Genomic DNA, 24,337 nt, shown 5'->3' on the forward strand with positions numbered 1-24,337 from the left:
AACCGGGCCGGGCCGGAGCGGGTCCGCCACCGAGCCGGCATGGACGGGGCGGGCGAGGAGCAGCAACTGGCGGAGGAGCGGGCAGCCCGAGAGCTGGGAATGGGCCGTGGTAAGGGTGCGAATGAGGGCAGAGGGATCAGTGATGCCGCCTCGCGTTAATGACCGGGGGGAGGCACCCGGCAATAAGCCTAATGAGCAGCCCCGGAGGAGGATCGTCGCTCCTCAGCGATGTTATCTGGGCGTTTATTAGCCTCCCTCAGCCCCGCCGTGTCCTGGCCCCGCGGCTGGGAATGATGGATTCCCTGGCCCTCGTGTTCCCTGGCTTGTGAAAGCACCTGGCCGAGGGTAGCGGGCAGGAGGGGTCTTTCCTTTGTGTCACACCGAGGGGTTCCCGCTGCCTCGGGGTTTCTCGTTTGCACCTTCCCCGCTGTCCAGTTTTCCTCCTCCCTGTGTGGCGGGACCTCTGAAGCCGTGTCTTTTCACCTGCCGTGTGTGTGTGTTCAAATGCCCCAAACAACCCTAAAAACCTTGCAGTTCAAGTGGTTGGCTTGTTCTGAGGAATGTCTAAGGAGGTGGTTGTGAGATGGAAAAGGTGGCTTGGCTTCCTGCAAGTGCAAGTGTTCCAAACTACCTATTCCTGATGTTCCCACTTGGTTACAATCCCTTCTACTTAACGTTCTGTTTGTCTAAAAGTGGGACAGAGTGATGTTCAGTCTGGTCTCTGAATGATAGGAGAAAGGCATGGTTTTATAACTCCTCCTTTTTTACAAGGGAGGCCCATCTTTCTCTCCAAATTTGGGTTTCATTTCAGCTCTTTTCGTTGGCAGTCCCAAATGGTTGTGAGGTCTTTGCTATCTGTTCTAGAAATTAAACACAGCAGTTTGCTTTCACTTGGAGGACTATTTCTGTAAAGAATATTAAACTCCCAGGTGTCCATTTCTGCTACAGGTACAAAGTACTCATATAAGACTTGGACACTTATTTTGTGATGTAAACACATACTGGGGTTTGCATAGAAACAAGTAAAAACCCTGCTCAAATAATATGAAAATACTCTTTCTTTTTTATTTTTATTTTTTCTATTTTCTTTTTTTCGCATAATGAGTGAGACAAGCTCAGATGCAACCAGGAGGATGGTGGAAAAAGGAATTATATAGACCAGAGACATCTTCTGCCTCATGGAGTTCTTGACCTTCCCCATCAGGATATTTCATCTCATTTAACTGCAGTGGAAACTTGTTGCTGCTTAACAAGATCAAATTATTATAGCTGCATAGTTTCCTGCTTCTCTTTCCCCTGCAACCAATTTGGTTCTCTTAATCCTGTAAGAAGTAAATTAGATGCTCTTGGAGCGGCCTGCCATCCCCTCGTACTTCTATGAAATTTCCCTCGTCTGTTTGGAACTGTGGGGCTCCTCCTTGATTAACAGTTGTTTCAGAAGGAGACACTGAGGCAGAAGCAAATCCTTTATTTTGGCATTGCACTAATATATATCAGAAGCAGAGCACAGTGAAATAAAATCATTTTATCTTTTTCCCCAAAAAAACAAACAAACAAACCCCTTAAAAGATCGAGTTTCTCTGTTGTCACATGCTGTTGAAATGCTACCAAGAGTCTGCTCAAATTTTCTTCTCTCTAGACAGAGGCAGATACTTGGGTTTGGGTTTATTATTCTTCCTAATCTTATGAAATAATCACTTTTTTCAAGCAGCAGAAATCACACTGACTCACATGTTCTGAGCCACTTGGGAGGTTTCTGGAACTTTTTATTTGTGCACCAGCTGGGAAAGTATAAGGCTTCTGTATTATTCTGTTGCCTATTTTAATTCTTTCTCTTGCTGTGTTCTTTCTGACCTGTCTTCTACTATTTAGTCTCTCTTATTGTAATACAGTTTGTAGTTTTTGTTAAACTTAGACTTCTCTACCTAATTTTGTCCTTATACCCCTTTTTCACTTCCTGTCTTGTCTGTTGTTCAGAAGTGTGGCTGAAGCTGCAGAGAAATAATTTAAGGCAGTTATTAGAAGTTTGTACAATTAATGTTTTTTTGCTTGGCTAGCTTTGGTATGATAGAACTCTGTATAAGTAAAAAAGTGATGATGTTTGTCAGGTAATCCCTGCTGGCACAGTAGACCAGAATTTTGCTGCTTTCTTTTGCTCATTTTAATAAGGTGCCAGGATCTTGCCAGGTCATTGATTTTTGCTCTGTTGCTTATTCCAGAGACCTGTGTTATCCCTGGGGCTGTTTTCTCACTACTGTATTTGTAATATGCAAGCTTCCCTTTATTCTCTGTGTCTGGAATTACTCTCTTCTGTAGTTTACAGTTTGATTTTAAAATGAGGCTTTTCTCATCACACATTTAAATGCCTCCATATTGACCATATCAGGTTCTTGGCTGTTGCTTTCCTGGCAGCACCTGTCTTTATTTTGAGCTCTCTGGTTCTTGTCACTGTTGGGTTTCGTTGTGTGGGCTTTTCCTTCTCCCATAACTGAAACTCCCAATCCAAGCACATCCAGCTTAGGCAATGGGCATTTGGGGTGGGGTTTGGGGTTTTGTTTTCCCATTTTTGCCTTGTAGAGTGCCAGGATGAGAAGGAGAACACGCTGCTGAATACAGCGCACTTCGTGGTGGATGCTGATGCTGTTGGTGGCCACGGTGCAGGGAGCATTGTGCTACCTGCATTTCCAGGTACAGCCAGACAAGAAAAAGTTGAGGATGACTTGGGAATAGAAGATAGGAACAGCTCTGTGAAGAAGGTGGAGGAAGATGGGGGATACAGCACCCTGCAGGAAGCTGGGTTGTCTTCCCAAGGCTCCGTTGTCCTTGATGGCCAACACGACTTTGCCTCGGCGTTTGGGCAACCATCGGATTTCTGCGGTGACACAAAGGTTGGATTAGCACAGGAGCCCACAGGTCAGTCAGGGTCACAAGAGCACTCTGAGAGTTACTGCCCTGCTGGGACTGAAATGGAGGCAAAGAAGGAAGAAACTAAGAAAGCAACCAGTGGAGGGGCTGGAGCTCCCTGCATGCAGAAGGAGATTGGCCCAGCACCTCACCAATCCAGAGGTGCTACAGCTCAGAATTCCTACAAAGGCTCTTCAGTCCTGGCGTCCAGAGGCAGCCGTGATGTGGCCAAGGGAGGAAGATCCTTACCTATCAAGAAGAAGCCCCGCACCTTCTACAGTGCAGGTAAATCCCAGGGCACACGCTGGCACACAGTGACATTGGCAGTGCCAGTGGCACTTGGTCTTCCCTTCCCTTCCCTTCCCTTCCCTTCCCTTCCCTTCCCTTCCCTTCCCTTCCCTTCCCTTCCCTTCCCTTCCCTTCCCTTCCCTTCCCTTCCCTTCCCTTCCCTTCCCTTCCCTTCCCTTCCCTTCCCTTCCCTTCCCTTCCCTTCCCTTCCCTTCCCTTCCCTTCCCTTCCCTTCCCTTCCCTTCCCTTCCCTTCCCTTCCCTTCCCTTCCCTTCCCTTCCCTTCCCTTCCCTTCCCTTCCCTTCCCTTCCCTTCCCTTCCCTTCCCTTCCCTTCCCTTCCCTTCCCTTCCCTTCCCTTCCCTTCCCTTCCCTTCCCTTCCCTTCCCTTCCCTTCCCTTCCCTTCCCTTCCCTTCCCTTCCCTTCCCTTCCCTTCCCTTCCCTTCCCTTCCCTTCCCTTCCCTTCCCTTCCCTTCCCTTCCCTTCCCTTCCCTTCCCTTCCCTTCCCTTCCCTTCCCTTCCCTTCCCTTCCCTTCCCTTCCCTTCCCTTCCCTTCCCTTCCCTTCCCTTCCCTTCCCTTCCCTTCCCTTCCCTTCCCTTCCCTTCCCTTCCCTTCCCTTCCCTTCCCTTCCCTTCCCTTCCCTTCCCTTCCCTTCCCTTCCCTTCCCTTCCCTTCCCTTCCCTTCCCTTCCCTTCCCTTCCCTGTTCTGCTGTAACTGGTATTGCACTTCAGTCCATACCATTAGATGTGTGAAGACTTCCACTAATAAAGGTTGCTGAGTGTCTTTCATTTGAAGCATCACTAGCAATGCTCTTTGCTTTTGAAAGAGAAAAAGATGATCTTTGTTTATTTTTGTGGTTTATTTAGATAAAAATCTTTTATGTTACTCATGTATAGTAAAAATGTTCATTTTTTCATGTTTCCCTCTCTTGTTAACTTCTTTTTCTTGTTTTCTTGTGACATACTTCCCATCTCTCTCTCTCTTTGGACAATGCATCATTTCTAGAGCAGCTGGAAGAGCTGGAGAAGATGTTCCAGGAAGATCACTATCCTGACAATGAGAAGAGGAGGGAGATTGCAGCTGTGGTTGGTGTGACACCACAGCGTATTCTGGTAATGCTTTCTGGGGGGCAGTGCTACCTGTGGGTTCTGTGCAGAAAAGGGATGGGCAGGGACTGGGACATGGCCAGTGTCCCCATATGTAGATGATTTCTTCCCTGAATGCATTCCTTTCTTCCCATTTTTCAGGTCTGGTTTCAGAATCGCAGGGCAAAGTGGCGGAAATTGCAGAAGTTGGGTATAAAAAGCAACAGAAAATATCCAGCATCATCAGCTCTGTCAGTCCCCTTTAGATCAGAGGATTATGGGTGAGTAACTTCCTCTGTTTTGTCATTTCTCCACAAGTGATACCTAAGAAATAAAATATTTTATTTTTCCATTTCCTCTTTACCTTTGAACAGTGGACAGCTGAGCACTGAGTCAGACCTAGATAGGCTGTCAGATCTCTGGGTAAATTGTGGTGGACCCTCCTAAAAGTCCTTCTGATTAACCTGTACCACAGATTAATCAAAATAATTTTGAAATAAAAGTATTGAAATTGCTTTGTCTGAAGACATGTAGAGAGCAAGGGATCAGATGGAAAAGCTTATGGAGTCATCCCTTCATTTTTAGTTCTTATGAATGTATCGGCGGGGTGCTTTGGATGGGCCTGGGGATTCTTTTAACCCAGTTCTCCCACCACTGCTTTCCATTTCCATGGATTTTCACTTGGTGATGGAAATGGTGCTTGCTTAGATCAGTCGTAGAAAGTCAGGGACTTCTTTGAAGAAATACAAGGTAGCACATTCCATATGTAAGCAGAGGACATTAATGTGGGGAAGGGGAATATGTAAGAGGATTTTTATGGTCTTTCAAGGGATGGTGAATGTGTGAGGGGAGAAATCAGTCTCCATAGGGATGTATTTATGGCAGTGTGGAGTGAGTGTCTTCTTATGAAGAAAACCAAATGAAAGGAGGAAAAATTAAGTGGAAGAGGAGAAATTAAAGTGAAAGATTGGAGAGCACCTTACGTCATTGCACTGCTCCTGCTGCCTGTCCTATACAAGTGACCTGGGGCTGCTTCCCCAAAGACTTTTGATACAGCATTCCTTGTGCTTGTAGTCAGCCAGTGCTTTCCCTTTGCACTTGCTGGTGATGTAGGATCTGCCCCTTGTTGGATAGAAGAGTGCATGATTAGTCATAATGTCCTGCCTTGTCCTATGTGTCTGCTGCAGGGCACCTCCTCTGCCTGTGCCTCCATTGCCTGATGCTGCTGGAGACCAGCCTGCCACGCTGGGAGGAGACCCTGGAGCTGGGAACTCTTCCAGCCTGCTCAGCACACACCCTGCATCCCCTGCCTCTGCCTCAGGTGAGACCCCAACCAGCACGAGTGTTTTGCACAGCTGCAGCATTAGCTGGTGGAGCAGGGAGGTTCTGAAATGCTTTAGGAAAGGCCATGTGAGAGCCTTATGCCATCAGTGCTGAAAGTGCTACCAGGTCACTCCACAGGCTGAGAAAGTTTGGCCTGTTCTGCCTGAAGGAGAAGAAATTTTGTGGAGACCTCAGAGGAAACTTCTAGCATCTGAAGGGGCCTACAAGGAAGCTGCTGAGGGACTTTTCATCAGGAACTATAGTTATGGGACAAAAGGGAATGGCTTCAATCTGAAAAAGGGGAAATTTAGGTTAGATATTAGAAGGAAGAAATTCTTCCCTGTAAGGGTGGTGAGGCACTAGCCCAGAGAGGCTGCGAAGGCCACATCCCTGGCAGTGTCCAAGGCCAGGTTGGATGGGGCTCTGAGCAAGCTGGGATAGTGAAGGTATCCCTGCCCATGGCAGGGGGGTGTAGTGAGATGGTCCTTAAGGTCACTTCCAGTGATTCTGTGATTGTAGGAATACCAGCTCACGGCTGATTGAGTCTTCACCAGTTATGTACCAGCCCTGTGGTGCCTCTGTGCTAATTCTGGAGACAGATTTGCAGTCCTTGTTTCTGTCCTAGCACAAGCCAGCAAGGAATTCTGAATAGGACTTCATAAAGATAAGTGAGCAGAGAATTCTTCCATAACAGCTATTTGACACTGGTCCTGGTGCTGTAAACAATGAGGGAAGCATTCTGGTTCTGATGTTCTCCATGGCAGATACACACTCCCCATATTCTGGTTGAGAAGGAAACATTCTGGCTACAGCCTGAGCCAAGTGAGCTGTGTAAGGAAGATGCACTCTGTGAACTGCTGGTGTTGTAGAGGCTCCATCAGGTACTCCACACCTTAAAACATCCAGAGGGCTTTCCTTGGCTTCTCAAGGCAGGGCAGGTTTCTATTTTGTGCAAGACCTTGAGGGAGTGAGAGTAGCTGAGTTCCAAAGCTGACGGTTGAATTTAATCACTGTTGCAGTGGAGTTTTAAGTCAGTGGGGTGTGCTGTTCAACCAGTTTTCTACCCGAGGTGTGTTAAAAGATGGATGGCAATGAAAGAGAGAGGATTTGTCTAATTGTTTGTTGATGCGTGCAGTCCAACAGCATTCCCCAGAGTCAGGGGTGCTCCCTAAAGCGTTTCCTAGATATGTTTGTGTTTCCAGGTTGGCACAATATGAAAAGATTTCCAAAGTTATGAGGATTCCACCGCTTCCTTAGGGACGGATTTCCCAAGCAGTAGATGTGCTGACATGTGGTACTGCTGTGTGTGTTTACCTGTCTCCCAGTGTAATTAATTAATTGGAATTTCATGCCATTATGTCTGTCCCCTCGTTGTATTCTAAATATATCAGTATTTGGTTTTCAATATTAAGGCCAGTTCCTGCAACTCATTTTCTGAGAATTACTCAATTTTTTAAATAGTGCTTTTACCTTAAAGGTATTTTGGTATGGTGGAAAGCAACTGTAAGATTGCATCAATAAGTTTAGAATGCTTCATGTGTTGCTAAAAGTATGGAATTGAGATACTTCCTTTATAACCTAATCTGGTAATTCTGTCATTTAAATATTTCTGTCATCCTTTCAACCCAAGAGCTCCTTTAGTCAATCCAATGACCTTTTTAACCAGTAGGACTGTAATTCAGTTAGTTCCAGTTTTTCCACTTCTTGCAACAGAGTAAATATGGTCAAAGTGTTTGAGTAATTCACTGCTTTCAGAGTGATGAAGTGGTGTAAGTCTGTTGAGCCCTGTATTTAATTGGATAGAAACCAAGGTTTTGCAAAACAATTCATTTAAAAGAAACAAGCCGAATATCCTCGGATTTCTATGCTTTAGGAACCTCTCCTGGTTCCCAAAGTACCTCTGCAGACACACTATTTAGTCAGGAGAGAGTATCAGGAATCACAGAATGGTTTGGGTTGGAAGGGACCTTAAAGCCCATCTCATTCCATCCCCCCTGCCATGGGCAGGGACACCTTCCACTAGCCCAGGTTGCTCAGAGCCCCATCCAACCTGGCCTTGGACATTTCCAGGGATGGGGCAGCCACAGCTGCTCTGGGCATCCTGTCCCAGGGCCTCACAGGGAAGAACTTCCTTCTAATATCCAACTTAAACCTACTCTATGTCAGCATGAAGTCATTGGCCCTGTTAGGTAATGTCTGTCAGAGAAATAAAGTTTTATTCAGGGACATGATCTTGTACTCTGCTTGCATTGAGCCATTTCTTTCTGGGGGATCTGCACACTGGGATGCAGCTCTCCATGTGGAAAACACAAGCAATTCTTTCTGATAGGAAAGAAAAGTCCCATCTGAATTATTGGTGCAATGTGTAAGGAAGAAAAAGGGCAAGTATTCTCTCTGAGGGAAGACTGACATTACATGTAGAGAGTCCCTGTAGAAGAGAGATCTGCATGGCACAATCACCTGGAAAGCTTCAGTTGCAGTTTTGCCTTACTAGGTGCAGGATAACACAGCTATGGGGAATGAAACTTGCTTTTTGTTGTTGTTGGTTACCATTGCAAAGTCAGACTTATTCTCTTTAAGTATAAAAGCAAAAAATGAAACAGAAGGAAAATGAAAGCCAGCATGACTTGAATATGTTCAGCATCCTTGTTCAGGAAAAAAGCTTGCCTGGAAATAAGGCCATCGATGGACCATCTGTTTTCTTTAATAGGATACCTCAGAAAACAAAGGAGACAAAACTTGGATAGGATAGAATCCAAATTAACAGGGCCAAACAAAAGATGAAACAGATTAATCAAAAAAGGTTATCAATTTACAGGGCAAAACCAGTTGCTTAGTACTGTCCCTTGTGGAAACAGCTCATGGATGGTTTCAGCAAAAGCCTCTGTGCATCGTGGTGCAATTGGGCTCACAGAGTGTGACTTGCTGGAGTGGCTATACAGGTGCTTTCCTTTTTAACCACTTTCAGCATGACAAGAAAATTATTTAAGTGGAGAGAACCGTGTGACCTATTACCCAAGACCTTTGCAGAGTGTTCAGTGCTGCAATTTCCATTGGTTTTCCTTGCTCTACCCAGTACTTCTGACTGTTGATTTGTGGGTTTGGGGTTTTTTTTATGTCCCACTGTTTTTACTAGTTCTTCAAACAAGCTGATTAAAAATGTCAGTGAGTTGTATTTGAGATGTGTGTTACCTTGCTGAAAGTTAAGGCTTCTGATTTGGATATAGTAGCCACACTACTTGCCATAGGAGCCATTTGTGCCTCAAAACTTCAATTTTGAACTTGTTTTGATCTTAGAAATGTTTGGGGCTTTTTTTTTTTTTTTTTTTTTTTTTTTTTTTTTTTTACTTTTGCTAGACAGAATGATTGAAATTAATGTTTTGAGGTTTTTTTATGCTGGCAGTTATTTGAAGCTTTTCTTGATCTTCTGAGATATCTTACTGATACATATATGTCTGTGATTCATTGGCTCATGTTTTCTTTAGAATTAACCCCTTAGAAAGAAAAGTTCCTTTCTGTGCCTCTGGTTTTCGGGCGGAGATTATTCTGCCCCATTGGTGCTTTTGCAGGAAATCCTTTGTTCCGTGTGTTTGCCTTGCTGAGGACACCTGTCAGGAGCCCAGCCTTAAGCAAATAACAAGGTGATTAAATTCTCTGGCAGAGATGGGATTCTAATGGAAATCTTGGGATCTATTGGATGAAGTTGGACAAGGTCTGTCAAAGAACATTAAATAAATGACAAGATCCCATGACTTCACTTACAGGACTCTGGCTTTCAAACAAATTTTGAACAAATATGTTTTCTCATAATTTCAAGACAAAGACAGATCTGTTAAAAGCTTTGTGATGGCCCTTGATGCTCCAGTAAAGGCTTGAAACAGAATAACCATTCTAGAGTTAAGCCAAGTGTAGTGCCAGGACTGGTTCAGAGATCTGAAGCTGTAAATTATTGAATTGCTCTCTAGAAATTTCCAAGGTTGTCTCATGGACTGAGAACCCAGAAGTAATGGAAACAAGAAATAAAAATCCTACTGTTACATTCCCATGTTCACTGGAAAGCCTTCTGAGGCTCTCTCTCTCTCGCTCTACATCAGTGTCAGGAAGAGTCACAGAATTGTACAATGTAAGTATTATCTCAAGCCAGGGGTCAGAATTCTTCATGGAACAGCTCTGGAATTTTCTGTAGATATGTCAGATTCAGCAGATATGATTTCTCTGGGAATTGTTTCTTCTTACAGGATATGTGACTTTCTTTAGAAGACACAATTTTATTGTCTCTTTGAAAGAACAGAGAAGCAGAGGTGACTTTAGAAAAGGCTGAACCAGCTCTTTGGAGATTAAGGGTGCTGTCTCACAGTCTCATTGCCTGGGGTTCCTATTGCCATGATCCACAAAGATTATCTGCACTAAGCATTGCAATTATTTTTTAAAAATAATAATTCTTAGTAAGTATGAAAATGGGTTTAGAAGTGATTTCCTGGGCTGCTTGTGTTCATCTTGAGGAAGAGCAGGGCCATCTGCAGAACAGCTCATCCTGCTGTCATTATTGAACTGGAGCTTTACCTGGATTTAGACCACTTTTCAGGTAGGTTGCGTTCCCCCATGGCTGCTGTTCCGTAACGTTTGTGTGAACATCCTGGGGCACAATGGTCAGGGGAACCAGTGCTAAAGAAGGGTTTAAAAAAATCAGAAGAGAACTTGAGTTTCATTTCTGGCTAAGCCAAAAACCTGGAATGTGACAGGTACATCAGAGATGCTGCCTGGCATGGATAACTAGTGGGTTCGAACAAGAAAAATAAACCCCTGAGAACTGCTTGGGCATGTGAATGCTTTGGAGGTGCCATCTTGCTTCAGTTTTCTGACCAAGCCCAAAATCAGGGCTATTGAAAACTTGAAAATTTTTCATTGACACTTGTGATTCCTTCTCTCCATGGCTGCAGAGAGCTAAAAAAAAAAAAAAAAAAAAAAAAAAAGAATGTAGGAAGTTGCAGTAAGAGGCACAAAACTGCCCAGCACACTGTAATTCTGAGAAACAGTGCTGCAAGATGTTGAAGTGGAAACTCCTCATCGACTCTCTGGACATGCATTCCAGAATCCTCTAAAGGCTGCTAATACTTATTGTGGCATTTTTATGTTTAGGTGTGTGTTTAAGGCCTTTGATTCACACCTGGTGGAGTGCATTTGATGTTACACTCTATGCCTGCAAGGGTGAAGCGCAGCTGCAGACTTTGCCTGAAAGCTTTGCCACGTGTGGGGGAGCTTCACCTGAGCAGCTGGTGATATTTTCTCTTCTCTTCTCTTCCTCATCTTTGTGCTGGTTCAGCCTAGCTAGACTGGAGAAATCATTGCAGCTTCCTGCACATGTGATAGCTACATTTATGAAGAGAGGAACCACTTGCTAATTGCCATAATAAGAGAGAAACTCATTTTCTTGCACCATGCCCAAGCTTCTTGAGCTTCATGTATAGTTGTTACTGTGGATCACCAGCATACCTGATTCTGACCTTTAATTTCCCCTATTGTCCTCTTTCCACAGAGGCTGTTCTGTAGGAAACTGTTCCCTCTCTCCTTTTCCAGCAGTGACTGAGGAGACAGGTCACCAAACAAGATTCTAGCAACCAAAACATGTTGGTTTCCTCTTCCATCTCCCATCTTCTTTTTCCCAAGAACCTTCAGCTGCCATCTCTCCTTTTTAATTTTTGGTTTTGGCATGACTCATCAGAGGCCAAACCAGGAGTGAAAATGTGTTTCAAAGCAGCCTAGACAGTGGATTTTTAAAGGCACAATATTGTTTCTTTCAAAGCACAGTTCATTTTTTCGAAAGGGTGATCTGTGTAGCTCACTCCTCCCAAAGGGCAGGAGAAATGGAAGATGACTACTGGGGGATTGTTCCTGGCTCTTTTCCAAGAAGCACTTTGCTTCATTTGGCGTCCTTCTTGAGAGCTGGATAAAGATAGTATGCAGAGACTGAAATCACAAAGGTAATTTTATTTAACCAATAAACATCATTCTGTGTTCTAGAGAGCTTGCTTCTGCTCCCTTTTGCTTCTCAACAGCAGTGCTGGTACTCATTTATTATTATTACCATCAATTAACGTCCATTCTTTCCCTGGCATCTTGCTGTCCTGCTCCTCCTGTCATTCCCTCTGCTTGCTCCTACGGATTCCCAGTGTGACAGTCTCTGTTCCGTTCACAGCCTCCTCCGTGGTAGGAATGGTGGCACCCTGCGAAGCACAAGCTCAGAGCGAGGCGCTGCCGCAGCTGCACTTCAATTCCAGCGGCGTGGAGTGCTTCCCGGGTTTTCCCAGCCCTCCGCCCGTCCGCAGGGCCAGCCTGACGCTCAACCTGCCCTTCGACCCCCACAGCCACATTGTTCCTCTGATGCTGGACACGCCCAGCAGTGAATGCGGCTTGGCCGGTCAGGAAAATGGCTTCGGCGAAGCCTTCTCTTACGACGTCCAGAATCAAGGGTAGGAGTAGATGAGTGTCTTTGAGGGAGATGAAAAAAGGCAGCCTTGGGAGGATACACGTGGGACAGGGGTGAGGAATTAGGTGGGAGCGTTAATGGAAAGTGAGATGCACGTGTGACAATATCCTTTAAAGGGAGTATGAAAAGCTGTACAATGTGCGTAATAGGACAGGGTGCTTGCTATGAGACAGGTGCTGCCTGTACTCGGAGTGCTCTCAGAATTGCATGCCTGTCAAGGGAAAGTGAGGGTGTTCCAAGCTTTGGGCCGTGCTTTGGGGAGTGGGAAGATAATCCCCACTAATGCCCATTGTTCAAGGATCCTGCCGTGAAAGCGCTTCACTCAAGTGGCTTTTGTTCCCCTTCTGCTGTGCCTGGCATTTGGGAGGAAGAGTGAGCAATAAAAGAGTTGTTAATTGCACAGGTTGGTGTAACTGTTGACTCTCCTTTGATCTCTGGGTTGCCTCTCTCCTTGCTCTCTGCAGCTTCAGTTCACCAGTTTCCTGCCCTTACCCGGAGCATTTGGAGCCTGGAGACAGCCTGGAGGCCGCTTACTGTCAATACAGTGGCCAAGGGGAAATCTATCAGCTCTCCCAGTTCTGTCACCAAGGTCACCTGGCCAGCAATATGTTCTCCAGCGACCACCTTCCTCCTCCAACACCCCTGGAGTCCCATCCAGCTTTCCCTGACTTAACTGGCAACAGTGAGGCCATAACCTATGGAGCCACACAAGGCTATGTACAAAAGCACACAGAGGGACCACTCATGCCACAGCAGCCAAGTGGCAATTCAGGTAAATTTCTGAAATATTTTGGTATCCTGCTACTCTGGGGTAATAATACCCTGAAATATTCAGCATGATCAGTGGGTTCACTGATAACTGTTAACAGAAGGAAGGAAAATCCACATGCCTGCACAAATCTATAGGTGTGCCCATCTTTTTTTTTCACTTAATTTCCTTATATGTTTGTTTGGGGTTTTTTTAAGTGCTGAGTGACCCATTTATTTGAATCAAAAGTTGCAACCCAGACTGCACACATCAGGAAGAGCATTAAATGTGACTGTGTCAGAGAGCAGAGGTTTTGTCTAGACTGGAGAAATAACTTTTCTTTTCCAGGAGTGTCCTGTTGTGTACAGGAACATCCTTTTGTTGCATGTGGTGGGAGTCAAGAGTGCAAAGTGGAAGAGGTGCCACAGCAGATGGGATAGTTGGAGGTAGTGAGGAAGAACAGCCTTCTCACTGTTTGGCTTCTGCAGAAACCACTTTGAAATCATGTTATGGATCTTAGGGTAGTGCAAAAGAAGAGAGAGACAGGAGCCAATGTCAGAGTATGGATGTAGATTCTTCCTCTGAGTTGAATTTGCAACAGCATTGAAATAAAGGCACTCCAGCATAATTTTCTGAAAAAAACCCAAAAACCCCCTAGGTAAATATGGCATTGTTGATCTCCTTGTTTTGTGTCTGGGCTTTGTATTTTGAACCTTATTCATGCCCAATTATAATCAAATTACAAACTCTAGTAGTTAATTCATTTGGACTGACAGGTTTGTTAAATTAAGGTCACGCTCCAAATGCTCCATCCCTTGTCTTATGACGTGAGAGAACAAAGTTTTAGTCCACAGATGCTGCTGCTGTTTTTGTACCAGTTCTGTGGACCTTGTCAGGGAGGGAAGTCTGACTCACATCAGGCTGCAAGCTGGCTCCTGTCCCCACTCTTCCCACCTGACATTGTGCAGGACAGGTTGGCAGCACCCAGTATCTAATACACTTGGCCCTGCTCCCTGCTCGAGTTCCAAGGCATAATTATTATCTTCTGTGGTTTTTCAGTCTGAAGTGGCAGAAATAATGAGAGGGCTGTGCCCCAGACTGCATCAAATTAGTTTTTCTAGCTTGATGCCCAAGTGTGTCGCATTCTTTGGGGCATGTTGTGTGAGCCTCAAGGGGTGTGTAAAGGTGCAGGCTGGTGAAGTTAGAAGGCTGTTGAAGGAACAGAGGCAGAGTTGGTACTCTCTTACTCCATACTTCTGGCCAGAGCACAATCAGCAGTGAATGGCTTTTGTGTTACGCAGTGGGGATGACCAAGTTCACAGAATCATAGAATGCTGGAATGGCTTGGTTTGGAAGGGACCTTAAAGCTCATCCAGTTCCAGCCCTCTGCTATGGACAGGGACACCTTCCATTAGACCAGGCCTGTCCAGCCTGGTCTTGAACACTTCCAGGAATGGGGCAGGCACAACTCTGAGTTCCAGCGCTTTACCACCCTCAGAAGGGAGGAATTTCTTCCTGAAAAGGTTCCTGGATTCCCAGAGTGCAGGGCTGGAAACCAGTCTATCAGTGCAGACACACCTGTGAGTCTTACATCAGCACATATGCAAGTGAGCAGCTTAGTTGAATTATGGATAATAATTAACAAAACATTCCTGCTTCCTGGTTTACAGCTTTTATAAATGAAAGTGAAGATTAAGCATCCATCTTGTGCCTGGCAGAACTAACTTGGAAAATGGGACTGGAAAAAAAAATTGGGGGTGTCTGTACTATCATTACATACGCTCAGGATCAGTGCTGAGTGGCATGGAGTTTTTTTAGATTATAACAATGCTATGGACTTCCTAAGCTTTCCTTCCAAAGAACCGTGTTTTGGTTAAATACACTGCAGTGTAAAGGGCAAAGTGGTCCTTAATGTGTGTGGTGATTGCTGCACTGCAATGCTGTGTTTGCACTGAGCAAAGCACAACGCACGTCTTGTACATAGACATGCTTCCATTATTTTCATTATTCTTCTTTTCTTGGGGGTTTTTCCCTCAGCAGACATCCCTGCCTATCCAGCTGTGTCCTGGAGTGATTTCTACATGCAGGAAGCTCCTTTCTCCAATCAGCTGAATTCCCAAATGCCTTTTCCTAGCACGGCAGGAGGACAGTACTTCACAGAGCCCTATCTCATTCAAGTGCCCAACGGAACAGTACCTGAATCCATGTCACAGACTGGGAAACAAAAGGGAATGACACCACCAGAGCAAAGTTCCTTCCAGAGCCACCAGACAGAGCCAGAGGTGGCACCACTTGCTGAAAAAGAGGACGTAGAGAGCAGCAGCAAGAAAGGAGAGATTGTTGTTGGTAACCAGCTGATTGTTTTCTTGGAGAAGGAGGTGGGGGAAAGGAAAGAGTTCCAAGACAGCAGTAGCTCTCCTGAATGCAGGATGAAGACTGTGGCATTATTTTTTTATTGTTGAGCTGCTGCCTGAGACAGCTCCCATGATCCTATACCTATCCTATACCTAAATCTTAGATCCGTTTTTGGAAATGGGGACAGAAAAGTCAGTAAAATAGATGGCAAAGTTCTGTGTTTCCTCAGACATCATCTGTTGTGAGCTGTATGGCTGCACAGAACTGATTATTTCCAAGACTTCCAGAAGCACTAACACCTCCCTTCGAGGCAGAACTTCACCAAGAAGGGAGAAGGGGAAGGCAGGGTTTTCTGTTTGGATTCTCAGGCTTTTATCTTGGAAATAGAATTACCTTACTCTAGAATTGTTGAAAGGTGTCATATGCCATAGATACTCTTTGGAAGGGTGTGGGGAGGGGGGGGGGGGTGTGTATCTAATTTTGAGATACAAAACATTTGAAAAATTTAAGATATTTTGTGTCACCGTATGAATCTGTTTGGGTTTTTTGCAGAAATGAAAGAAGAAACTAATGACTGATCCTGCACTCTGAGAAAAAAAAAAAAAAGGAAGAGGAAAAATTGCTATTTTAAACTCTGCAAAACAAGAAGAGTAAAAAAAAAGAGAATAATATTATTTGCAACAGATGCACTTTTTTTTTTTTGGTTGTATTTTTTTTCTTGTTGCCATGATTCTTTCTTGCTGAAGAAAGAAAGGATAGAAGAAGCAGGATCTTTCACTCAATAAAAGTTCCTGCTCTCTCTTTTTTTTTTTTTTTTTTTTTTTTTTTTTTTTTTTTTTTTTTTTTTTTTTTTTTTCCTGCAAATCTCCTGGCTTTATTCTTCTTAACAAATTCTAATCTTGACCAGGCCTCAGACAGGAAAGAGCTGATGCAGGAACCAGAGTTCCATGGGTGAAAATTGCAGATCATGCAAGTGTCAGAAGGTCTGACTGCTGTCCTGGAATACAGGGGAAGAGAAACCAGGAGGAATAAGATATATGTAAAACAGGAGGAGAAACTCCTGCAACTACACCTGATTTTAGGGACTCCAGACAGCAAAAAAAGTGTTGTTGGAAGTCCACCAGTTTGCTAGCCTTGAATTACTTCTAAAGAAATTCTTTTCATTGTAGAACTATGAAAATAAACAGCAGTAAGACTGTAACCATAAATGCTGGCAGTGTAACCAGATCCCTGTCTGTTATTAATTGCTTTAGTTGAATTTGAATTGATCTGTCAGAATTTGGCCTGATCATCTCTGCTCCTGCTTTGCCTGGGAAACAGATGAAATGTGTCTCTAAAATCAGTGGTCAGCAGCAGAGGACTCCAGTGAAGAGACTGTTCACTCGTGAGAGCTGCAGTCCCCAGGAGTTGTGCTTTCCAGAGGAGCTGTAACCACCTGGATGCGTAGGATTTGTAACACGAGTGACTAAAATGGTTGTCAGGCTCTGTTCTTGTGAGGAAAGACCATCGTGTTGTAGGAAGAGGGGCATGCCTTTCCTTTTTTTTCTTCCTGTGTTTAACCCTGGGTCTTTCCACTGGCTTTTAGACACAGAAAATGCCCAAGTCAATTTTATATTTACTGTGATGTAGATGCCTTTCTTGTATCTTGTGAAATTAGGCAGTACCAGGTCTTTTGTTTCAGTTCCTCTGCAGTCTGGCCATGGAGTGTCCGGCAGGAGCTGGATGCTGCAGCTCCTCTCCTTTCTCCTGTAAAACACTGGTTTATATCTGGCAGTGGCTAAACACTGCTGAAAGACTAAGCAGTATAGACAGGGACAGATTTTAAGTCTACAGCTTCGTGTGCCTATTCCAGAATTTTCATTTCCTACAGCAAAAGTTAAATCTTGCCCGTAATAAGATGAGAATGGTTGGGAATGTGCATTAGTTCACACTTGTTTCACTCATCCTCAGCTGAACAGCCTAAACCAATATTTCCAAGAGGTGTGAATAGGAGTTTTCATTGCAATTACAAGTCACTCTGAAAGCTGTTAGTGGTGACGACTGCAAAATTCATCATGATGAGGGCTGGCTGGGAATCTTGCCTGGATCCCAAACCAGCTCTTCTAGGTTTGGAAGAGGACAAAACCAACAGAATGCCAGCTTGTTCAGCCCTACCTGCCCCTCCTCACAGAATGAAGAAGAAAATAATTTAGTGTGCTTTTTGAGAAATGCACATTTTCAGGAATAGGCTTTTGGGATGTGGTCTGGTGGCAGAGTCCCCACCCCAGCTCACATCATCTGTCTACAGCATTCCCAATCCAAATGTGACACTGAGCACTGAGTTTTATGTGCTGCAGTCTCAAAAGATTTGGGGAGTGAATGAGCACAGTGAAATTTTTGAAATGTCCAATCCTTTGTGTTTAAGCTTTTGGGTAAAACATAAACTTTTCTGGGAATGGTCCGATTTTATTTCCATGCTTGTACGTTAAACTTGCAGGTTCAATTGGGCTTGGAGTTTTGAACTGAGAGTTCTTTCCTATCAGAGGAGGAGAGGGTGAGTACCTGAGAGTATGTGGATGGCCAGATTCATCCTCTTTGTGCTCCTGCTGGCTTTGGAGCCAAACCAGGGTTAACCACAGGCAGAATTTTTTTCCCTGTGGCAGAAACAGTGACAGTCCTTGACCATGTGGCAGGTGTCCCACCAAGGTGAAGAACCTTCCATCCTCATGTGACCCTCCCTATTGCACCTGCAATCCATGCTGCACTGGTGTCTTGGAATGCCAGCATTCCAGGCTCCTCGTGCTGTTCTCCCTGCTGCAATTTGTAGTGGAATTAGTGTGTGTTGGACAAGTCACTGTGGGTGCTTTCATTACCTATTCCCTTTTCATGTGAAGTCTCAAGAAGGCTCGTTTTGTTAGGGTGAGCAGGATCAAAATTCCAAATTCCATGGCTGCCTGACTGGCACCTCCTTTGAAGTGTGGAGAATTGTTTTGCCTGTCTACTGTCATTTGAACTGGAAGTGCCAAGCAGTCAGGATTTTGAAGTGAGTCAGATTTGGTGCAAACAGAGAAAGCTGTGTGTGTTATCAAGTGTTGCTGGGGTTGTTTTTGAGTTGTTTTTCAAGTTGACAGGGCAGATTGTGGGTGTATTTCTACTGGACTCATGCAGTAGCATGGCTGTAAGACCATGGGAGTGAGGATATTATCACAAACTTATTTTCACAGAAGAAAAGCACTGTGAGGTTTTGTACAGTTGCCCAAAGTGTGGCTGTTCAGCTGACAGTGCACATATGTGCGTGTCTATCCTCTAATTGCATATTTTAGCATAATTAATTTTTAAACTTCTGCTACTTCTAAATAGCTGACGTTTAACCAGGTAAATTTGGTATATTAACCTTTTCCTGTGGGCCTTGGCCAGCAAAAAGGCACTATTTTCTACAAACAAGTCCTGTTTTATGCGATGAGAGTACATGAACTCATGTGAACTAATTCCTCAGTTTTAGTAAACAAGAGAACCTTTTCTTACAGGCCTCTTAGTTTCTGTAAGGTGGCATAAATTAGAAAGTATCAGCATTAATTCAGTTCAACAGCAGGAATAATGTTTTTGCATCTATTATAAAGATTGCTGCAACTCAGATGAAGCAATCATCTGTTGCTGGGTGGTAAATGTTGATTTTCCTTCATGCAGCTGTGTAAAGCAGAACACATTAAAACCCCCACAAAACAAACCCAAATCAATCACCTGCCAGTGCTCTCCATCTTCACAGGTAAGTGCTGAGCATGGAAACACCTGTGAGACCTCATTTAGCTTAATGATAATCACACCTTCAGCACTGATAATGCATCTGCCAGGTGAGCCTGCAGGGCTCAGTCATCAAACCAACTTCAGGGACACATTCCTTGATCTTCTTGTGTGTCCCACATCCCACGTCTGCCTGATCCATCAGAAAAAGGGGTTGGTAAATTTTGAACATTAAGGCAACAGCTTTTCAGAGCCCAGGGCTGTGATAGCTGTCTCCTAAGGGCTGTTGCTGGAGAAAATAACTGGTGAGAAGTGTTTGATTTTACAGCAAGGCAGCTGTAAATAGCCAGGAGTTTAAAAGTTCCAGTTATATGCAGGTTAAAAGCCATCCTCTTGGGATACTTCCTGTGCCCTCTGTGCTCATTTTAGATTTTTACAGTACTTTAAACAAAGTGGAGAAGTTTGACCCTTGGTTGTTTTGAGGGATTTGGAGCAAAGTGCCTCTTGGGTCCACCTCACCTGGTGCTGGGGCAGAGGGAACTCAGATCCTCCAGCAGTCCCTGCTGTGACAGATAAAAGCCTCTCCATAGTTTTTGGGGAGGGAAACCAATCTCTCTTCTGTGGGAAGATGATTTCATCCTTGCCTTTCTCACCTTTAGCAGGGAAGTCACATGGCTACATCCCAGCTGCTTTGGGAAGTTGGGTGTTGTTTCCTGTTTTTCAGAGTGGGGGGAGGCAGACCTATGTGTTCCCATCTCAGTCCTACCTACCTGCCTGGAGGCTTGGGCACAGCCTCTTCCTTGCAGCACACAAGCCTCCAGAAGGTGCCCAAAACCTTCCTGGTGCCTTGGGAGCCTTAGAATTGCAGAATCATGAAAGAGTTTGTGTCAGAAGGGATCTTAGAGATCAGCTTGTTCCAACCCCCTGCCACAGGCAGGGACACCTTCCACTAGCCTAGGTTGCTCAGAGCCCCATTCAGCCTGGCCTTGAACACTTCCAGGGATGGGGCAGCCACAGCTGCTCTGGGCAGCCTGTGCCAGGGCCTCACCACACTCACAGGGAAGAATTTCTTCATGATATCCCATCTAACCCTACTCTCTGTCAGTGTGAAGCCATCCCCTTTGCCCTTTTACTACAGTTCCTGATGAAAAGTCTTCCTCCAGCTTCCCTGTAGCCCCTTCAGTTACTGTGAGGTGTCCACACACCAACCTTCCCTTCTCCAGGCTGAACAGCCCCAACTTTACCAGCCTCCATAGGGAAGGTGCTCCAATGACTTCTGGATATCTGTGTCATTCAGCCTCTGTTAGGAATGAAGGAATTGAAATTAAGGTTATTTGGAGACCACATGGGGGGATCCCCACCCTGAGTTCCCGAGTCTGGGTGCAGTGCTGTGGTGTGGGTGTGCTGGACTGGTTGGAGCAGAGCCTCGGAGAGCACGGCGGGTTGTCCTCTCCTCACCACAGCAATGGGAACACTGGGAATGCTGTGGCAGCCTTGGAGCTGCACGGCTGGGAGCCATCCCACACCCGGCGTCAGCCTGCTCTGCCAGCTGGGCTGTTTACATTCGCTCTCTTTGCAAGGGCGAAGGCTGAAAATATTTCCCATAATTTGTGTTTGCTGTTGTCCGCAGAAGAGTCATGATTTATTTTTACAGTAACCTCACATTTTGAAAAGGCACCTTCCTGTTTGTGTCCTGTTTGTCCCTGCAGTGACAGAGGGATACCCTGCTCCCTCCCACCCAGCAGAGAACAGGAGATGGGACTCAGGAGAAACACTCCGCTGGAAATCTCTGCTGATTCATTTAGCTAATGGCTCAGGAAGAAAAGCCCTTTGTGTACTGGTGACTGAATATCAGCCAATGTTTCATAAAGCAAAAGTCATTGCCTTTTTTTTTTTTTTTTTTCAAATTAGGCTCCCCACCCTGCCAGAGCCGCTTTCCTGAGTCATTCCACTGATTATAAACACTGTTTTAAAATCTGTCTGCACGAAGGGAGGAAGTGGAAAGGGAATCCCCATCTCCCTGCCTCCCTATAGGTGAGACTTGCCCTGCAGTGCTGAGCTGCTCCCAAGGGAGAGCCTCTCCATTGGGGGAGAGTGAGTAATTGAAGGAATATGTATCGCTCTCTACTGTGGCTAAGAAGCAACTGGGTAATGTGGAAAAGTGAAGTGGGCAGCATGTAGCTGGTCATAGAGGGTACAAATCAGGAATCCATAACGGGTTTAGTTCCTCTCTGACAATTCCTCGTGCAGTGAAATAGTTTGTGCCCTAAGGCTAAGCTACACTGAGCCTCCCTGGGTGGGTGGACAGGACATGCAGCCCAGGGGGCATTGGGAAGAGCAGGTCAAGGAGTGATCCTGTCCCTCTGCCCAGCCCTGTGAGGCACATCTGGAGAGCTGTGTCCATCTCTGGGCTCCTCAGCACAGGAGGGACAGGGAGCTCTTGGAGCAGGGTCAGCGGAGGCTGCAGAGATGATTTAGGGCCTGGAGCATCTCTGACAGGGAAAGGCTGAGGGAGCTGGGGCTGTCCAGCCTCGAGAGGAGCCCCAGCTGAGAGGGGCCCTCAGCCCTGGGTGTCCCTGTGAGCAGGGAGGGCTCCGAGCAGGGCCCAGGCTCTGCTCTGGGGGGCCCAGCAATGGCACCAGAGGAACGGGCAGGGACTGATCCCAGGAGGTTCCAGCTGGACACGAGGCAGAACTTCTTCCCTGGGCAGAGCCCTGAACAGATTGTCCAGAGAGGGTGTGGAGTCTCTTCACTGGAGATATTCCAGAACCAGCTGGACACAATCCTGTGCCCTGTGTTCTGGAGCAGGAAGGTGGGACGAGCTGCCCCACTGTGGTCTCTTCCAGTCTGAGCCATCCTGGGATCTGTGGAGGTGTGGGTGCAGACTTCAGTGACATTGTTCCTCTGCTTGGCTGCTGTGAGGCAGAGGGTCTCCGGCAGCACCTCTGGCACATGCAGAAGAAGGTGATTGCATCTGTGAAAACAGAGCACAGAGGTGCTGCCCTCCAGGCTGGAGGAAGGTTGCCAAGTCCTGCAGGGATTTAAAGAATCTTTTTGCTGGTTTTGGCAATGGCATTTTCAACAGGCTTGGCTTTAGTGAAAGCTGTTTTAGGAGTGTTTGCTATGGAGCCTGAGCAGGTTCCAGGGCTGGACTCCTCCCATAAGCAAAGCTCTTGATCAATGAAGTGCTGGACCAGCAATCTCCATCCTGCCCTGGTTCAGGGACTGAAAGCACAGAAAAAAACAATTAGGAGGAGGAGGAAGAAGAAGAAGAAAAGAGGGAATTCCTTATTCTGCTCTGAAAGGTGACTTATAAATGTGATCCTGCTGAATAAAATACTAAAATAAGAACTGTTTGTTTAACTTCTTGGATCTGCAAAACTCGACCTCACCAGGGGAAAATCAGTGAGGAACTCTTGAGCCCACACAGCATCGACTAAGTTAAGCTTCTGGTTCAGGAGCACCTTTTGGCCTCAAAGGTATTTGTACAAAATTAGCTACAACATAGTTGCACTAACATAAAAAGGAGCTGTTATCTGGAGAGGTGCAGAGGCACGCGTGGAATTCTCTGGGATGTTTTTACTGGCAGTTGCGTGCAAAATGGAAAATATCCTGCTTGGAACAGAGCTGGCAGGCAGCAAAGAAAACCCAACTTAGAGACTTTCCATGGAGCAGGCAGTGACAGGAAGCCCTAACACAGTCACTTTTTAGAAGGTAAAACAGCACTTTAAAAAGTGTAAATGTTTCACTTCAAAAAATACAGAAAATTGGTGAATAATTCAAAAGTTAGCAAAGGCTGCTAGGAAGGTACAACTTTTTTCTTGTATTATTCAGCCTCTTTTGTGCCTATGCACATTGGATCTGGTAAGTAAAGACTATTTTTATCTCAGGAACCTCTGACTTGCCTCACATCACTTTGGGCCTGAAGCAGGACAACATCAACATGCCTTCATCAGAAAACTGTTTTATCTCCTCCTTGAATTCCTAGATTTGTTCCACAGAGCCTCCAAGATCCTGCCAGAAGAGAAGAACAGACCTTGCAGAGCTTTACTGCAATGCACGTTCCTCTTCATGCCAGCATCACCTGAAACTGCAGTCTTAATCTCATTTGTGCTCTGCTTCTGTCTGGTTTTTTTTTGGTGGTTTTGTTTGGGTTTTGATTTTGGGTTTTTTAGTTTTCTATTTTTCAATAAATGGAAAAAGCTAGTTTGTAGTGTTGGGTTGTGCTGCCACATATTGACCATCAGAAGGCTGGAGTCTTTGATTTCATCATCTAAACTAAAGAACCACTTGCTAGATCCTGTTGTGGTGCCAGCATTTCAAGCTGGGAGAGCCCTTTGTACATTTTACACTTTGTCTGACCTCCTGTATGCCCAGACCATGATGTTTTCTCCCACATATTACCTGTTCCCGTTGTTGCCCACAGCTTTCTGTTTTCCCTCACTTTTATCCTCATATCTGTCCTCTGTATTTCCCTTCCCTGCTTTGTTTCTAGCACTGACCCTCTCCTATTTTCTCCCTTCCTTACTTTCCAAGGCCCTGTTTTCAGCTTTTTCCCTGATCTGAAGTGCCACCTTGTTCCAGCACATCCTGCTCCAGGTCCCATCACAGGACACCCGAGGGAAGCTTTCCATGCTTCCTCTAGCAAACACAGGGAATGATGTGCTGCTGTATTTTAAAATGTTGCCAGAAAGGGGAGTAGGAGTGGAAGGAGAATGTGGTGCCCTCAGCCTCTATTCATCCTCTTTGGGTTACAGCGGCTGAGGCTCTCTCCCAGGATTTTTGGGATGGCTCTGTCACTGCCTGGTAGCTCTAGGGACTGGCACAAAGATAGAGGTCACTGGTTACCATGGGATTTTGCATTTTTCTCTGGAAAAACAAGAGTTTTACCACTCAGGGAAGCTGCCATGGAATGTTTGGTATTGAGCTGAGAGAACTGATATGAACCAGTTAACCAGGAGGGCTGACTACAGAGAAAGCTTCCAGACTGCCTTACCAGGTCATCTGAAACCTGATGATTAAGTTTGGCACAGCAGATGCACCTCCTGAGATGGAGAGCTGAGCACTTGGGGTACCAATAAGGCTCCCCAAAGCCTGCATTCCTTGATGGCCTTAGCTCCAAAAAACCCCAGGATGAGGCACCCAGGTCTGGGGCAATGCCTGAGCACCAGGTGCCTCCCAGCCAGGAGAGGTTGGTACAGCTGGAAGAGGTAAAGATAGGTTAATGATCAACCAGGGCTGCCTTTAATATTTTTTTCATTTGCAACCTCGTGTCCCATACTCCCTTTAAAGACAAAGCCCTGCTTTAAATCTTGCTGCATCCACTCTGTTTGTGTTTCACAAGGCCAGGGGTGGCAGAGGAAAAACTGGGCCAATCCAGATGAAACCAGCAAATCCACAGGGTGTTGTCTAGGGGCAGAGGGAAA

General features: G+C 45.4%; 1 protein-coding gene across 2 annotated transcripts; it reads left to right on the forward strand.

Annotated features, from left to right (window-relative positions):
* On the forward strand, nt 1-18,630 carry NOBOX (NOBOX oogenesis homeobox). Of its 2 annotated transcripts, none has more exons than XM_066183648.1 (9): nt 1-109; nt 2,578-3,189; nt 4,199-4,305; nt 4,441-4,559; nt 5,466-5,599; nt 11,798-12,071; nt 12,553-12,860; nt 14,874-15,182; nt 15,744-18,630. In XM_066183648.1, the coding sequence occupies exons 1-9, from the start codon at nt 40-42 to the stop codon at nt 15,767-15,769; spliced, it is 1,959 nt and encodes a 652-aa protein (XP_066039745.1). In that variant the 5' UTR covers nt 1-39; the 3' UTR covers nt 15,770-18,630. The 2 variants fall into 2 exon arrangements, with proteins under 2 accessions (XP_066039745.1, XP_066039746.1); XM_066183649.1 differs by having other exon boundaries at nt 2,689-3,189.
* The last annotated feature ends 5,707 nt before the right edge of the window (nt 18,631-24,337 follow it).

Source organism: Chamaea fasciata, unplaced genomic scaffold (genome assembly GCF_029207755.1).
Source record: "Chamaea fasciata isolate MVZ Bird 193981 ecotype frontalis unplaced genomic scaffold, bChaFas1.0.hap1 SCAF_5, whole genome shotgun sequence".
Classification (NCBI taxonomy): domain Eukaryota; kingdom Metazoa; phylum Chordata; class Aves; order Passeriformes; family Sylviidae; genus Chamaea; species Chamaea fasciata.

What these genes read in the sequence shown, in the direction of transcription:
- NOBOX (XM_066183648.1), top strand. Translation starts at nt 40, where the DNA reads ATGGACGGGGCGGGCGAGGAGCAGCAACTGGCGGAGGAGCGGGCAGCC. An exon ending in ATCCCCTGCCTCTGCCTCAG is followed by an intron (nt 5,600 to 11,797) that starts GTGAGACCCCAA and finishes TTCCGTTCACAG; the next exon opens with CCTCCTCCGTGGTAGGAATG. An exon ending in GAAAGGAGAGATTGTTGTTG is followed by an intron (nt 15,183 to 15,743) that starts GTAACCAGCTGA and finishes GGTTTTTTGCAG; the next exon opens with AAATGAAAGAAGAAACTAAT.